The 17,014-nt window shown below is 39.9% G+C and overlaps 1 protein-coding gene across 2 annotated transcripts in view; it reads left to right on the plus strand.

Moving 5' to 3' along the window:
- The window catches only part of RAD50 (RAD50 double strand break repair protein), a 43,645-nt gene extending 28,653 nt beyond the window's left edge, over positions 1-14,992 (plus strand). For both annotated transcript variants that reach the window (XM_072145991.1, XM_072145992.1), the window contains exons 14-26: positions 182-419; positions 1,212-1,401; positions 1,781-1,907; positions 2,112-2,309; positions 5,352-5,458; positions 5,825-5,917; positions 6,008-6,121; positions 8,036-8,163; positions 8,773-8,997; positions 11,868-11,953; positions 13,069-13,211; positions 13,382-13,515; positions 14,711-14,992. In XM_072145991.1, the coding sequence (XP_072002092.1) occupies positions 182-419; positions 1,212-1,401; positions 1,781-1,907; positions 2,112-2,309; positions 5,352-5,458; positions 5,825-5,917; positions 6,008-6,121; positions 8,036-8,163; positions 8,773-8,997; positions 11,868-11,953; positions 13,069-13,211; positions 13,382-13,515; positions 14,711-14,897 (1,970 nt within the window). In that variant the 3' untranslated portion in view covers positions 14,898-14,992. The remainder of the gene's footprint in view (positions 1-181; positions 420-1,211; positions 1,402-1,780; positions 1,908-2,111; positions 2,310-5,351; positions 5,459-5,824; positions 5,918-6,007; positions 6,122-8,035; positions 8,164-8,772; positions 8,998-11,867; positions 11,954-13,068; positions 13,212-13,381; positions 13,516-14,710) is intronic.
- The last annotated feature ends 2,022 nt before the right edge of the window (positions 14,993-17,014 follow it).

Raw genomic sequence — 17,014 nt, forward strand, 5'->3', positions numbered from 1 at the left:
TAGCCAGAGACGGTTATCTATGTAGAGTATGTATGAATACCAGCTGAACACAGGAAAACATTTAATGTGTTCAGACTGGGCTCCATATTAGGGCACATTCATTGAGTTTATGTGTTTACATTGCATTTCTTAAAACTTATCATCCATACTTTTGTCATCATACTTTTTTCATTTTATACAGCAATGTTGGCAGGAGCAACTGCAGTATATACACAGTTCATCACTCAGTTGACAGAGGAGAACCAGCCTTGCTGTCCAGTTTGCCAGAGGATCTTTCCTTCAGAAGCTGAGCTGCAGGATGTAATAAATGACATGCAGTCTAAACTCCGACTTGTCCCAGATAAGCTGAAGACTGCTGAAACTGAACTAAAAAGAAGGGAGAAAAGAAGGGATGACATGATGGAGCTGAAACCCATGAGGCAAGTACACTGAGCTCTGTTTTGGCTTTCTTATTTTCCCACTCTTAGAGATGCATTTACATTTACTGATTTTTGTTAGAAATTCAGTAAGCCCATTTCCAACAACCATAATTAGTGTTAATTGAGTGATGGAAATTTGCACCATCTTCAACAAAACTGACAAATCCAGCATAAAAAGTGCCCCAATTAGTTACCATTTATCTACTATGTACTTGTGAATATATTTCTGTGTGTTTGTGTATATAAAAAGAGAGAGAGAAATCTGTGACCAGCTTTTATCCCTCTAAACAAGCATCAACCTCAAGTAGTATATTAGTATAGTAGTATATGTCTGCAGCCCGCTGCCTGCAAATCTTGTGCTTGAGGGAGAACTCATTCCTTGCGCAGCCACAGCTCAGCGAAGAAAAGGGAAGGTTCCGATAAAGCTTGCAATTTAACATTGTGCACCTGGGGTAGGACTAGGAAGCTGCATAGATAGATTATTTGAGTGACAGGTCCTCTTTAATGCTTTCTTTAGCACAAAATAAAGCTTACTACTTGCCACAAGAGGGCAGCATTTTGCTATGTAATTACCACAATGTGTTAACATAAACATTATCCAGTCTTTAAATCATCTGAAAATTCCATCAGTACTGCAGGCATGATAGAAAGCTTCTGTCTGTGAATGGCTGTATATTCTTATGATTAATTGAATTAATGTATGTCTTGGTATGGCTTTTCCAGCACAACAATGCACAATAAATAAATTGTTCTAGAACTTTTTGCAAAAAATACTCTTTACTTTTTATTCAGACAAATGCTTAATGAACTTAAAGAAAAAGACATCCCAGACCTCAGGAACAAACTTGCAGCTATAAATCGGGAAATACAACGGCTTAAAAATGATGTTGAAGAACAGGAAACTCTCATAGCAACATTCATGTCTGAAGAGGAGAGTGCCAAGGCTTGTTTGCAGGACATTTCTCTAATGGATAGATATCAGGTAAGTGGTAAAAAGGTTAAAAGGTAAATGCTTGAGCTGGTCAAATCTGCTGAAAGGATGTAGTCACCGGTAATACAGTGTATATAAGTGTATATAAACATCCCATTGGGCTTGTGCATAAAAAAGAAAGCATTTCAATAAACGAGTGAGAGGGATATAGTGGAAGGAGGGGATGGAAGTCCTTCTATTCCATCACATGGAAATGATGAGGTGAGGTTATGAGGTAATATTCTTTATTTTTAGAACACTGATATAAATCAATTTTTTTTTTACTTGGATGAATTGCATTTTGTTTTAGCTAATTATATTTAAGTATCTTGAATTAATTAAATTCACTAACTAATCATGAATTGTTTACTTTAATTATCATTACTTTTAGATGGAGTTGAGAGATGTAGAGAGGAAGATAGCACAGTATGCCACCAAACTTCATGGAGTAGACCTTAGTCGCACCGTCCAACAGGTGAACCAAGAGAAGCAAGAAAAACAGCACGACCTGGATAATGGTAAGGAGATAGGGGCAGGCTCCAGTTTGTGTTCTTTTACATTGAGACACCAAATGTTTATAAAAAGTAAATAAGACTTAAGAAATTACATTGAAATCATATGCCAAAAATGTGAATAAAATAAGATACAACAGAGATTTTGTATTTACAACTATGTATTTTCATTAGGGAGCAAACCAGACTATTGTTTCTTTCAAATTATAGTTTCAGGTAGAGTTGAGCTTATACGTAAGCGAATACAAGACCAACAAGATCAAGTCCAGCAACTGAAGAGTGCAACCAACGAACTAAGGGCAGAGAAACTTAATATTTCCGGTAGGCTCCAACGTCGCCAACAGCTGGAGGAACAGAATGTTGAACTTGCAACTGAGCTGCAGTGTTTATCAAGAGAGGTTAAGGCAAGTAAATCTGCTGCAACATCTGTAAATGCTGTAGTAATACACTTAAAGGTGTTGTCCACTTAATTTACCAATATACACCTCTTAATAGCTCTGCACCACTTTCTTACGTAAAGTGAATCCTCCTGTCTTTTACCTCATCAGCCAGATATTCCTGTCCATAAAATGGCCGCAGATGGAGGGTCATGTGATCTCTAACCAGTGAGTGTTACCGGTGGGTGTTTGCTGCAATACGTAGCAAACGCTCATCGGCTATGGAGAGGGCTCAGCCCTTGCACCCTCTCCAAACACCTGCAGTCGACGTGTGACGTAGTCAAACTTCGTTAATAGGTAAAAGTGGTATTCCAGAAAAGAGGTAATTAAAATATAAGCTAATACCTAATTAGTTATTTAAAATGCTGTGGACACACACTATGATGGAGAATGTAAATGCTATTGGCCCTTTAATCAGTTCTGGAGGAGACACAAGACAGACGATGGCCGCTGGTCACATGTCCACATCACCTTTCCTGCACTTCTCTGGTCAGGTCATGTGATCACCACTACATTTGGCTGTAGTCGGTTGGTTGCAGTGCAGCCAGTATGGCCAGTGTTGTGTGAGACGTCATCTCCGTGAGATGATGTGCAGGGATGGCCATTGCACATCATTACTATAGTAACAGAGCAGGACAGTCTGTTACATCATCACTGGGAGCAGAGCATAAGAGGGAGGGGCTGTTACTGAGAACTGAGGCATCATGGGAGTTGTAGATGGCGGCCATCTTGGTGCTAGCTCTGCCTACTTTAGAAAGGCAATAACATGTTGTGAATCACAAAATCGAACTATTTAAGCTCCACTTTGTGACTAATGACATTGAGTTTAGTTGTATTCATTTAGTTATAGCATTAAGGGCTTTTGTATCAGACGTTCATATTCCCGGATTACCCCGGGAGTAAGTGTAAAAATACTGCCAGTGGTCCATGAATGAGAAGAGAACTAGTTATGCCAAAAGGCAAATGTTAACAGTTTTGAAAACTTTGTGTAAGATTATATTACAGTAATATAAACCACTGTATAAAATGTAACAAAAATTTTATAACATCATATATGGTATCACTTTAATGGTACAAGAGTGTTTTAATAATAAAATGTAGGACAAGTTTGAGTGACATGAAAAAGCCTAAGGGAGGATGTGGTTTTTCTCTATTGTGGGAGGTTGCTAGTGTATCTGATAAGTGTGTAACATTCTAAGTATAGGGACTATATTAGTGATTATGGATTCATCGTACATCTTTATTTACTTCATTAGAAACCGTATTGTGGTTATCAAATTACTTCTAAAGATAATGTATTACTTCTACATAGGGTGGGCCACAAAAACCAAACCCTGTTTCACTTTGTGTGATTTACAGAAGATAATGAATAGTGGAAAAATGACGAGTTTGACATCCCTTGAAATGGTTAATGTCAGTGTCCCATGTGCCACTTTGATGTAACTCACCCGATTAGATGGAAACAAGTTTTATGAAGCATGATGTATTGCATCTGGTCCATGTATGTCAAACATATGGGGAGTCATTTACTAAGGGCCCGAATCGCTATTTTTCGTCGGGTTTCCTGAATATTACTGATTGTGCCGTTTTTCCCCGAATTGCCACAGGTTTTTGACGCATTCCATGGGATTGTGGCACATCGACGCGACATGCATGCGACGGAAATCGGGGGCATGGCCAACGGAAAAACGCGGAATTTAAAAAAAAAAAAAATGTGTCGCTTCACACGCACTTACCTGCACCCAGGATAGGATAGTGAACTCTGGTGAACTCCAGCGGACTTCAGCGCAGCAGCGGCATCTGGTGGACATCGGGCGCACTACCTTAGTGAATCCTGGCCGGACCTGCATCAGCGTCGGAGAACCCGACTGGACCGGATAAGTAAATGTGCCCCATGGAGTTATTTATTTAATCGTCATTTGCAAGATACAACATGCTTCTGTCTATCACTCATTTTCAACTCCTGCACTTGATATTGGGAAGGTGAAGCAATTTCAATACAAGTGAACATGTTCTGCTGATGTGAGTCTGGTGTTGTTCATTTCAGAACTGTTTCTTTGGGTTTCTTATCATCAGGCCTAAGATCGGCTACCAGTGTCCAAACCTGTATTATTTACATGTACATTTTTTAACCTTCCACCACTGATCTTATTTTATGCCACCTTGTCACCAACTTGTACTGCTTTTCCTGGAATTGAAAGGTCTGGAATTTTACCATGAAAAGCTATTTCATGTTCCTTTAGATTATCCATTGCTTACTTAGACATTCAGTATTGACATTCTTTGTTGTATCAAAAATGGCATGTTGGACACACTCACATTACACACTACAGCCGTGCATAGGGCAAAATGTGGTAGACCTCAGTGACTTTCTGACCACTTAATGACCACGCCCTTTTACCAATTTCTGTTCCTTACTTCCTACATTAAAAACCTTTATCTTTTTTATTTTTCAGTTTACAGAGCTGTGTGAGGGTTTATTATTTGCAGTACATTTAACTTTCTGGTGGGCTACCATCTCCCAGCTCACCCACAAGTAAAACCAGCATTGTGTGGGGCACTTCATAAGCTTTGTAGACTCAGTTTCTTAGTGATCCAAATGTGGTGGAAATCACAAACACCAGTTGCTCCATTTTCTAGTTGCTTAGGTTTACAGGCATGTAGAGGGACAATGAAGGGATAGAGGCAATGCTCTCTAATGGCAGTTTATGAAACTATATTTAGTTTAGGGGGGTTATTTTGCATGACGGGTTCTCTTTAAGTGTTTTGTAATATGTTTTTGGGTAATTTTTGGAGAAAGAAATGATAGAAAGGTTAAAAGGAAGAGAAGGCGGGTCGAATCTACAGAACAAGATGCTGCCTGATCCCAAACAGGCTGCAGTGCAAAGAAACAACTATTATATAGATACAAGAAATGTAGTGTACAAGAGAAAATCATGGTGGGGCGTGCATTGAGAGGAAGTGGGGTTTCCCCTAGATCCTCTTTAATGGTGATTGATTTATTTTCAGGAAGCCAGGGAGCAACTACCCCCATTGGAAGCAACACTCGAAAAGCTTCAGCAGGAGAAGCACGAGATTCTGGAAAGAAAAGACTCCAGCAACAGAGCAGCACAAGAGAAGGTATAAGGTCATGGTTTTATTAACAAGAGGCAAATTTGTTGTTTACAATATTTATGTGTGAAATGTACAAACGAGGAATGTCATATATGGGATGGGGGGATTTATTAAGAGCTGGTGCATTGTGCCAGTGCAGCCTCTCAGTATATCCGGTGCAGTTCTACACCAGGACCTGCCTGGCGTAAAATTGTACTATAACCTGTTGTAGGCTATAGTGAGAGCAGTGAGGATGTCATGGGGGAGGGGAGGGGAGTAGCTGGCTTATAAACCATTTAAAAAATCCTCGCACCCATCAGGTTGTAGTTTCAGGATTTATAAAGGTCTTTTAAAATCTGTTAATAATCTATATGTTTTTTTATTGTTTTCCAGCTCAATGATATTAAGGAAAAAGTGAAAAAAATCACCTTGTTTATGAGAGATATTGATAAATATGTAAATGATGGACGAGAAGAATTCAAAGAGGTACTTTCTGTCTAAATAAAAACAAAACTGTGAATAGGCCCATTTTTAATAAATGTTCTCGAAGGTTAAACATTTGGTATTGTCCTACAGCAAAAGGATGCTGAACTACAAGACTTAATCTCTCGACTAAACGATTGTGAGAAACAGAAAGAAAGAATAAATAGAGAGATGATCACTGTTAGACAGGATATAGACACACAAAAAGTGAGTATCAAGTCTCTTTGCATAATTTAAAATTACCATATGTTGTGTTACTTTTGACCTACATTGAGATTGTGGTTGCTGGCTCAAAGCAATAAAGGGGACCTGTTAGCAAAAATCTACCTAATAAACCACTACAAGTATGTTGTCAAGCAGCCAAACAACTTCCAGATCATGTTTCTTTCATGACTAAGTGTGGTGGCATCATCAAGAAAATCTATTTTAATGTGAGATGTTAATTTATTGCTTAAAGTCAAAGAGGCAGAGATTTTCACTGAAGTCAAGCTCCCTCTTCCTCTGGAAGCCTCCTTCCCTGTAATTGATGATCCTGCATCAAGAGACATCCCTGATATCTCCTGAAGTCAGATGCATGTTCTTTAATCACAGAGGAGGAGGCTTTCAGAGCTCCCCACCTTGACTTTAGTGTTAACCTCTCCTCCTCCTTTACTTTACACAACTAATTCACATCTCACTTCAAAGTTGATTTTCAGGATAATACCAACACACAGAACCATGAAAGAAACAATAACTAGAAGGTGTTACGCTGCTTGACAATATTCTGGTGGTGGTTTATTAGTTAAATTGCTGATGACTGGTTTGTTTTAAAGGGAACCTGTCATCAGATACTGAAATAATAAACTACTAGTATGTTGTCATGAAGCTAAACACCCTCCAGATAATGTTTCTATAATGTTCCTGTATGGTGCCATCATCCGGAAAATCAGCTTTGAAGTGAGATGTGAATTAGTTGTATAAAGTCAAGGAGGTAGAGAATTTAGCACTGAAGTCGAGCTCTCCTTGCCCAAATCGGCCCCTTCACTGTAATTGATGGTCCTGCATCCAGAAACATAACTGGGCAGATCTATTGTAATTTGTAAAGTAAGGCATAAATCTGTAACGTAAATTATCTTTATTGTGTAAACAACACGAGGGGATTAAAATTTGAGAACTTTCTTTCATGGGCAAACCCCTCCTCTATAAAACGCTACACTGCATTGTCATATTGACATGGTTATTCTACTTGCACTGGCTCATCTGTGCATTGGTTAACGTAGCTCTTATGACATCTGCGAGTGCCATGAACTTTGCTCCAAGGAAGAAAACAACTCCAATCCTAGTAACCCTTTAGTCGCCAAAATCCATAGCAGTCACAGCATTTGAAGGGATGGGGCTTCATCTCTGAGGTATCTGCACTCCTACAAATATGGGTTCAGGCAGAGATTGCGTTAACTCCTCTACAAGAGCAGTTTTTCTCCGGAGATAAATCAGCGGGACTTTCCTCTCCTTTTCCTCTGCCTGAGCCACGACGCACAACACACACTCTTAGGCTACATTCACACGACCGTATGGGAGACGTATATCCGGCCAATGCCGATATACGTCCCCAATAGACGGCAATGGGTGCCCTGCGCCCTACGGGAGCGGTACGGTGCGGCACACGTGCAGCACTGTACCGCTCTGTACCCGGCAAAAAGATAGGACATGTCCTATCTTTTCCCGTAGTACGGCGCCGTGCGCCATGTATCCCTATGGAGAGGGGCGGGGGTGAGCTGCGCTCACCCCCTCCTCCTCTCCCCGCTCGCTGCCGTTGCCCGCTACGGTACGGCGGGCAACGGCAGTGTGAATGCAGCCTTACAAGCAAAGGCCAGACCTCCCTGTCCTCTTCCTTCTTCCAGCAGCGAGGTATGATATGGTAAGCTGAAGATTTTTGGCAACAAGAGCCTAACAGAAAACAAAGAAAGTGGTTGGTTCATTAAGAAAAGTGTCAATCTTTCAGTGTGACATTTCTACCGCCTTTATTTAAAGGGTAAAAGCACCTTTTGTGCTCTTTAATACTGAAAATCTGTTCTACTCTTACAATTATGACAAAGTTATGAAAAAATAGATCATCTTTGATGAAGCTTTTCATGCACTTAGATACAGGAACGATGTCTCCAAGACAACCTAACTCTTCGAAAAAGAATGGAAGAGCTTAAGAAAGTTGAAGAGGAAAGAAACAGGCTCTTAAAAGAGATGGGGCAGATGAATGCCATGCAGCTTAGAAAGTAAGTATGGTTTGGGTTTCTGTTTTAATTTTGGGTCAGGGCTTCAGGTGCGTCTCACGTAACTCCGACTTTTTGGCGGATTGACGAACCCCTGACCCGAACTTAAAAAACAATCCCTCTCATCTCTACTTTTTACATTAATCCTTCTTCCTAATTGTTCTTTTGTTAAAGCATAAATACAGTACTCCCATCTTCATTGCTCCCAGATATTTCAAACTTGCATAACCTAGAGTTTGGTTATTTCAACGGAAAGTAATAATAGGCGGCTCCCGAACTCCTGTGACATAAGCTTTCCTTCCACTGAAACAATGGATTTTAAACAATGGATTCTTCCTTTCTTTGAGTGGAAGATCCCTGTAGACATAAAACTCATGGCCAAATAAATTCACCATGTTATTTGTAGGGCCAGTTCTATAGAGGGATGAATACATCACTAATTCACATTACCCTTCCATGTAAAACCTACTATGTTTGCAGACAGTTTATGCCATGGGCATCTTAGGCCGCTCCGTATTCTTGAGGGTTTTAATATTAAGAAAGGGTTTTTCTTCAGGGTTATCACTAGGTGTAATAGGTGCCTGGTAATAAACTCTTTACTTTACTTTTTAGTGAGTATCAAGAACTGGAAGACAAGATTGAAGGGTTGAAAACAAACCATAGTCTGGCCCTTGGCAGGCAAAAAGGTTACGAGGATGAGATCATACGTTTTAAGAAGGAACTACGTGAGCCGCAGTACAAAGATGCTGAAGAGAAGCACAGAGAGATGATGATTGTAATGAGGACTACAGAGCTGGCTAACAAAGACCTGGATATTTATTACAAGACTTTAGACCAGTGAGTACTTACACCTCCGTTTACACTTTGTAATTGTTTACTGTAAATATAGAAATTCAAATACAGATGCATCCATAATATTGGAGGAGGGAGTCTGCTCAGGTTATCATTTACAGGTCAACTCAAGTGTTAAGCGATGGGATATTTCTTATACGTACTCATAAGTAATGATTTATCTTACTTTCCCAATCCTTATTCTAGTATCAGATTGATCATATTATTTTCAGAGCTAACATTATTCTTCATTCCATGGATCCCTCCATATACATGTTTTGTCTGCTTTTGGATTGACCATATATTACTTTATCGCTAGGTTTCCATTCACACCATTATTTCATTGATACCCTCCTCACATTTATCACTGCAGTTTCTTTTTGTCATACAGCAGTGTAGATACTTTGTTTGACCCTGATAACAAACAGCTGTGGTTTTCAGCTTGAATCTACAGTTGAGGATGGGAATTTGCTGCGTTATGAGATCTTGACCCCAATAGATGATAATGGAAATGGAGAAAACTTATTACGTATTTCGTAATAATGATAAACATCTTTTCTCTCTCATGTCTATAATAGTCTGACTGCTGATTCATTTCTGAAGCATCCATGTCATGGGTTAGCAATTGGCATGTTTGTTATGAATCACGTATTTCCTTTACTGATCTGTCAATAATTGGACTGAATTAAGTGACTAGTGGGGGAAATATTGACCTTGTTCTGTCATGGCGCCTTACGTTAGTTTTAGATCTGTGGTCTGGGAAATATGGTCTGCAGGAGCTGCTGCATTTCTCCAACCACCCGTGATCTATGATCCTGTGACTTCCAGAATAACCAGGGATCTACTGCCTCATACAGAAAATAATGGCCACAGTCCGTCTTTAATTTACAGTTTGATTCAGCCGTGACAGACTCGCCCAACACAGACATCTGAAACCCAGCTTTTATATCCTTAATATATGCCCTATGTTGTATCTACCTTAAGGACATGTGGTGAACCTATGCTTTTAGAAGAATGTTAAAAATTGGTGAATATTGTTTAATAATCAACAATAATTGTAAGATTTTGCAGTGGGTGTTCTGTTAAGACAAAGTAACAATAGAATTATATGTTACTGTTAATCTTGGTTTTTATGGGTTTAGATTCCTATTGTTCCTTCGTGACTGGGGGTGATTGGTGCCTGAACGTCCAAGTCAATATTTGCAGTTCTATTCTGCTCTTCTTTTTGGAACCACTTTACATATAACAATTAGCAGACAATTAACTAAAAGAAAAAAAAAAGTTTTTTTGTCAATTTTATAAACCTTTACAAAATATTTAATAAATATGTACAACATCAACCCTTCATCATTTTCCGGGTTCAGGAGCAGAGGGTGCATGTACTTTTGCAAAGTATTTTCTGCAGCTCCGTTTAAAACATTAATTTGAGGAAATAGAAATTCTGAAAGTGGCAGAAATGATAGTAAATAATGATCCATTAATTATGCTAAATAAAGCAACTTACGATTAATACAAGAAACATTATAAACTTTGCAAATTACCTCCTTCTTCATTTTCTTTTGTCCACTCCTGGTACAAAGTTTCACTCTGAGATTTCTGCTATGTACATGTAATTTAGATTATCATGATAACAGATTATATGGAAACTTTATGCAGATGTGTAGCATTGAGATCTCCGCTGAGCAGTACAGGAAGGACTGAGAATCACAGATTCATGTTCGCTAACTTATACTCGCATATCAATAAACCACCTACCCCTTGAATTTACCAGGTTTTGGTGTACAAAATGTAATGTGTACTACTAACCTCCTCTCTCAGGTACATTTTGTTAACTTTTAAATAATATTCTTAGAATGTTCTATAGATTATATTGGGGAAAAGTATGTGAAAATAACTATCCAAATCATTACACTCTTTGTAAAATAAAATCTAACGTCAGGTGCAGCACTTACTACATGGCAAGTCAATAGTGTTACATATACTCCTAATATATTATAGAGGGTTCCATCAATGAAATTGTGAACACATATTTCCCTTGAAGGTCTTTAGCCCTAGAAATTGATCTAGTCCTTTCTTAATAAAGAATAGACCATCAAGGACACTACCAGGGAATAGGCGGTGTAACAAAAGTGCCCATTACAGGTTTTATACAGTAAACGTGTCCTTTCTGGAGTCAAATGTGTTTCCAGCAATAAAACTATGTAATGTGTTTATTTTCTGATATAAGGGAACACCATCAACTAGTATAGGTTTCACCCAAACCTTGCACATTCCCTGTAAACATTTTTAATTCCACCATAGTAACATTCGGCAGAGCAGCCTATCAGGCTATTGTGACCTGCCCCTCAGCCCCAGTAGAAAGTATAGGCCCCTCAGCTTTATCGTACCTTTGGATGTTTCTATTACATAAAACATAAATGATGAACCACATAGACATCAGGGTAAAACTAATAACCTAAATAGACACACAGGAACGCTTTCTCTTCAGAGGAATGGCTTGAATATTCGGTGGGTAATGATGGGAGCCGCTGGAATAAATACCGACACCTGTTGCAGCGGGGCCAGCACAGGGGACACTGAAGATTCACAGTAACTAAAACAATGCATAGGGAAGGTTTTCACTTCAACAAATGTGTTCAGTAGGTGCTACAGAGCTATCTGCCAATGTAATGGGCGTAGTTATCAAAGGCATTATACTAACTGCTGCATTAGAGCGAAGGACAGGAACCAATGATCAATGTAGAAGACGCTTGCACAGAAGGGATCATACATTCCGTCCCACAGCAAATCTAGAAGGGAGGGATGGGGCAAGTCAATATTGTTAACATAAGTACAATATCTGCAAAAGAATTGATAAAATCTAATTGTTCTTACAGAGCTATAATGAAGTTCCACAGCATGAAAATGGAAGAAATCAATAAAATTATTCGTGACCTCTGGCGCAGTACCTATAGAGGACAAGGTATTGGATTGGATATTACTGAATTTGATGCAAAATAGAGAATAAAGTGAAGTTAAGTAACTGAGAAGGAGACCTTGTTTTCTTGAGGGAGAAATTACCCTTTTTTTTTGGACGCACCTTACCATAAAACACACAGATTTGAACATCAAAAAAAGGAAAAATATACTTGACACCCATTTGGTGGTCACACACATCTCTATGAGAGCTCCACTACATTCACACACAGACATCTCTTCTATATAAATTTACACAACTCTACTACATATATAGATAAAGCCTTGTTACATGCAAGCCCCCCCCCCCCTGCCCAGCACACCATCAGCTTTCAACCCTTTATAATGACTAACGCCCTCTGTACCCTGAGGGTGTGTTCACATGTGGAGTTTTGGTGTCAGCATGGATGCGTTTTACATGTCACCATACGTTTGGCTGAAAGTGTTTCCTTCATTGTTGGAAGAGTAAGCAGCTGTGAAAATCTTAATACAACTGCTTATACTTGCAGCAACGAAGAAAGACTCTTTCAGAGTAGCCAAACACATAGTAACTTGTAAAACACATCCCTGAAACATTACATGTGAAAGCACCCTGAGCTTCCTATGCATCATATTTACTACATCCTATCAGCGTCTTATAGTCCAAAAAATATGGTAAAAAATGTGACCAAAGCTGTCATAACTATTATGGCAGTAGAGATCGCATAATTGTAATAAGATTAATTCCCTTATCAAATTCAGAACAATAATAATAATGTTTATTTATAAAGCACCATTATATTCCGTAGTGTTTTACAAATCAAATGTGGGAGAAGCAGCAATCCACGTGTGCTGCATAGTCCTATACCACAAAATTGGATTCCCCTTTGCATCATGTTGAAATAGGTTTTTTAAGGATTGATACCTCTCTGAATCCTGTGCAACAGTCTTGTGCCACACTAGAGAGCTTGCGTGTCTGTGCACCTGGTGTGATGTGTTTTACCCTGATCTCTGTCAGCAGTGGGAATGTGATGGGGAACCGTCATACATTCAGCCCTAGTATACAGAAGCATAACGTGTGTACAAGATGTATTGTCTTGTATGCATAGTATTTTGAATATGCGCTTCTCTACCATTTTCCAGACATAGAGTACATTGAGATCAGATCGGACGCTGATGAAACGGTTTCAGCTGCAGATAAAAGAAGAACCTATAACTATAGGGTAGTGATGATTAAAGGAGATACGGCATTGGACATGAGAGGACGCTGCAGTGCAGGACAAAAGGTACATCTATAGTATCAAAATCATGTTTTCTGTATGTGCAGATCACAACTCTTTTCTAAAGCAGTCACATGATCCTAGAATATTTGAGATGTAAGTCGACACTTTATACTTCAATATGTTGCTGTACTGAATATTAAACTAAAAGCAGTAAAATGATCACAATTATCCAGGTCCTAGCCTCTCTCATCATTCGTTTGGCACTGGCGGAAACATTTTGCCTGAATTGTGGAATTCTTGCCCTGGACGAACCGACTACTAATTTGGATCGTGAAAATATAGAATCCCTGGCTCACGCTTTGGTTGAGTAAGTTGATTGGTTGTCACTAATTGGTCATCTACAATAGTTAAAAGCCTTGTCCCGTGGTTCTACAGATACCATCGTACTTGTCGCCTGGCTGGTCCGGCCGCCAGAAAAGACAATCCATACAGCTGCCAGAAATCACTACTGCTTATATATCCAGGATTTCATAGGCTCACATAGAATCAATTAATAGGTCAAAGTGTCTTATAGAGGACCAACCAGAGAAGTTCATGAGTGAATTGAATTCTTATTAGAGAGCAGTATGGCCCCTCCTAAATTACTTCTCACATGACGTGTACTTACTGATGCAAGCCACCCTTCAGCATCTGCGGTCCAAGTGTTGTGATGAAGTACCTGGCCTATGGGATATTACCAGGAAAGGACATTATATAGATGTATATAATTGTGATCCTGTCCACCTGCTGGACAACATGCCGATTGCAGTTTGTGTTCCCAAAGCCTCATGACTGGTTCCCTATAAAGCTTAACCTGAATACAGAAATGACTGGAGTTGACCTAAATATCCCCTCCTCTCAAGGTCCACATTGAACCCTACGTTAGGGAGCATTAAAATTACAAGATTTCCTTAATGCTAAGTATACAATCTAATAATCTTCAAAATTAAAAAAGGCTGGTATTAATAAATACAATTTAAAGAAGAGAAAAAAAATATAAAAACGGTATGGTCAAAATGTAAGGCCACATGCAGATGGCTGTAACCCAGGCGAGCACATGGGCTGGTGGAGGAGGGTGAAAGGGTGAGCACTTTTTACCCCTGTCCTCTCCATAGGAAGCGGGGTGGCATCATGGTGCTGAACACACCCTGACCAGGTGCCATAGGCTTCTTTGCGGGCCTTGATACGACTGCAAATAGTGCTGTCGTGTGAATGGGGCCTGAGAACCATAAATATAAAGTCAACTTTGTTTATTCCAAAAAAAGCTCATCCCCGGTAATACTTGCAATTGATGCTGCTACTGGTGGTGTACACATGCATTTAAACAGTTAACAGCAATCAGGACCTCTCTGATCGTGATTGTTACTGGAGGGGGTTTGAGCCTGAACGCTGGTCTGGATCCTGGTCTTCCTGCTGAAGTCCATTCACCTAAAAGTTTGTTCATTTGTATTTTGTTCATTTTTTAAAATTTTAATCACTTTTATTTTTGAGTTTATTACAGTCAATTTTGCTTGTTTTGGTAGGATCATTAAAAGCCGCTCCAGGCAGCGAAATTTCCAGCTTCTTGTGATTACACATGACGAAGATTTTGTGGAGCTTCTGGGACGCTCTGAATATGTTGAACACTTCTATAGGATTAAGAAGAATATGGATCAGTGTTCAGAGATCATTAAATGCAGTATCAGCTCCTTGGGAAATTATGTCTATTAAATATGGCTCTTTGGTAAATATAGAAAGATTTTGGTGTAAATAGAAGTTTATTTGAAGTTGTTTTTCACACGGCTAATAAAAATACTTTATGTTGACTGAAGCTTTCACTGTGATCAATCAGATTTTACTGACACACCCATAATCAAACTTAAAGGGAACCTGTCAAAGAAATTGCCCTAATTAACCACTATCAGTTTGACGTATAGCAGCTATAATACCTTTTAGGGACCTGTGTTGTGCATTATTCAGAAAATTTTATTTGAAGTGAGATGTAAATTGGTTGTATAAAGTCAAGGAGGCGGAAAATCTAGCACTGAAGTCAAGCTCTCTTTACTTCAGATTGCCCCATTTTGCTTTAATTGATGTATTCAATGCATTCATTCATGAACAACAGTAAGTGTCTCTTCTGAAGTCTGGTTTATGTAGTCAATCAAATCAGAGGGGGTCTTCTGAGGCGAGGAGAGCTTGACTTCAGTTCTAAACTTTCCACCTCTGTGACTTTATACAACCATTTTACATCTCGCGTCAATGTTGATTGTTTGAATGATGCCGCCACCCTGGGCATGAAACATGCTCTGGAAGGTGATAATCTGTTATACAACACACTGGTGAAGGATCCCTTCAAAACATCTGATGTACTGCTGTTTTGTGGTATGATGCCAAAAACTCTTTTACATAACATCTTGTAATTTTGCCATTTTACGCAGCTACGCTCTGAAAGGTGGTAAGTTTTTCTAGAAGCATTTAATGAGCTAATACCCATCAAAGGTGCTGGCACCCATGGGCGTTAATGGTGGGTGTTTGCTGCAGTGTGATGAACTGTACTAGTATGTTACATGCCGTTAAGGTTTCGATGATGCCACAGCACAACATAACATGGGCAGCTAGATACATTACCATCTCTGCCTGCTGGAAGGACAGTATTTTTACCCTTTTCACCGGTGCCATAACTAAAGTCTTACATGCACCAGGGCAAAATTCTAGCTTGGAGCCCCCACTTTTCCTAATGCTAACCGTTACCTTTAGCAACTCATAGAAACCATTAATGCAGCACTAGCAGTTATGTTTATTGCCAGAATCTTAAGAGTTTAGGATAACAGCCTCAAAGATGTTTTCCACCCTCACCCCCAAAACAATTTTTCCACCACGTTCCCATGACGGCCCCCACCTGGAGGTTGCTCCTTATATCCTGTAGGGACAGGAAGTCACAAAAGTTTAAAAGGCTCCTCCCTAGCACCCCACACCAGTGTCTTCCTGTCCCTAGGGGATACAAGTCGCAAGAGTTTCCTATCTGAGGAACACAAATGGTAAGGTTCTTAGGAACCAGTCCGCTCCCACACTTTCCTAAGTGCTGGGAAAAGACCTAAAGACACCCCCGTCCCCTGTACTCTCCCCGGCTAGAACCTATCCAACGGTCCCGCGCGGCTAATGCTGGGTTCAGCAAGGGGAAAGAAGAATAGAGTACAGGGGCAGAAAAGTTACCTGCCGGGCCGGCGGCCAAAAGTTGGTTCTCCGCTCCGGGGAAGAGGAAAATTGAAAGCGGCATACCTCGGGGAAAATCTGTCGCACGCTCCGGCATCGAGTCATTGTGGCGCGAAATTCTGGCGCATCACGAGGAACTTCCGGTCCGGACATCCAATCAGGTAACACTTCCGGGTCGCTCCGGAGGGGGTGGGGGAGGAGCCCAGACATAAAACCGCCAAGCCTCAGGCATATGGCGTTGGTCTCAGTCAAACACTAAGTTGGCTCCAGCGTCTCCATCTCCCTCATGGCAGATGAAGCGATTAACGTGTTCCAGGTCCTGGTACCTGTAAGTACAAGCCCTGGGCTACCTCTCTGTCACATTTCAGCTTTTTCTATGTATTAATGGCTGTTATTATGTGTACCTTCTCAGGGCAAGGATCAGAAAGAGCCCAGAGAAAAGGAACCAAGAGAGAGGGAAAAACCAGTTAAAAAGCCTTCCAAACGTTGTGGGCTGTGTAATGCAAAAATGGCAGAGGATTATAAAAAGAGTTTATGTCCAGACTGCTTAAATAAAATCCTCAAAGAGGAAAGATCTTCTTTAATAGATGAATTAAGATCAGTGATTAAAGAGGAAGTATCCTCATCTATTGCGG

Source organism: Engystomops pustulosus, chromosome 4 (assembly GCF_040894005.1).
Source record: "Engystomops pustulosus chromosome 4, aEngPut4.maternal, whole genome shotgun sequence".
Classification (NCBI taxonomy): domain Eukaryota; kingdom Metazoa; phylum Chordata; class Amphibia; order Anura; family Leptodactylidae; genus Engystomops; species Engystomops pustulosus.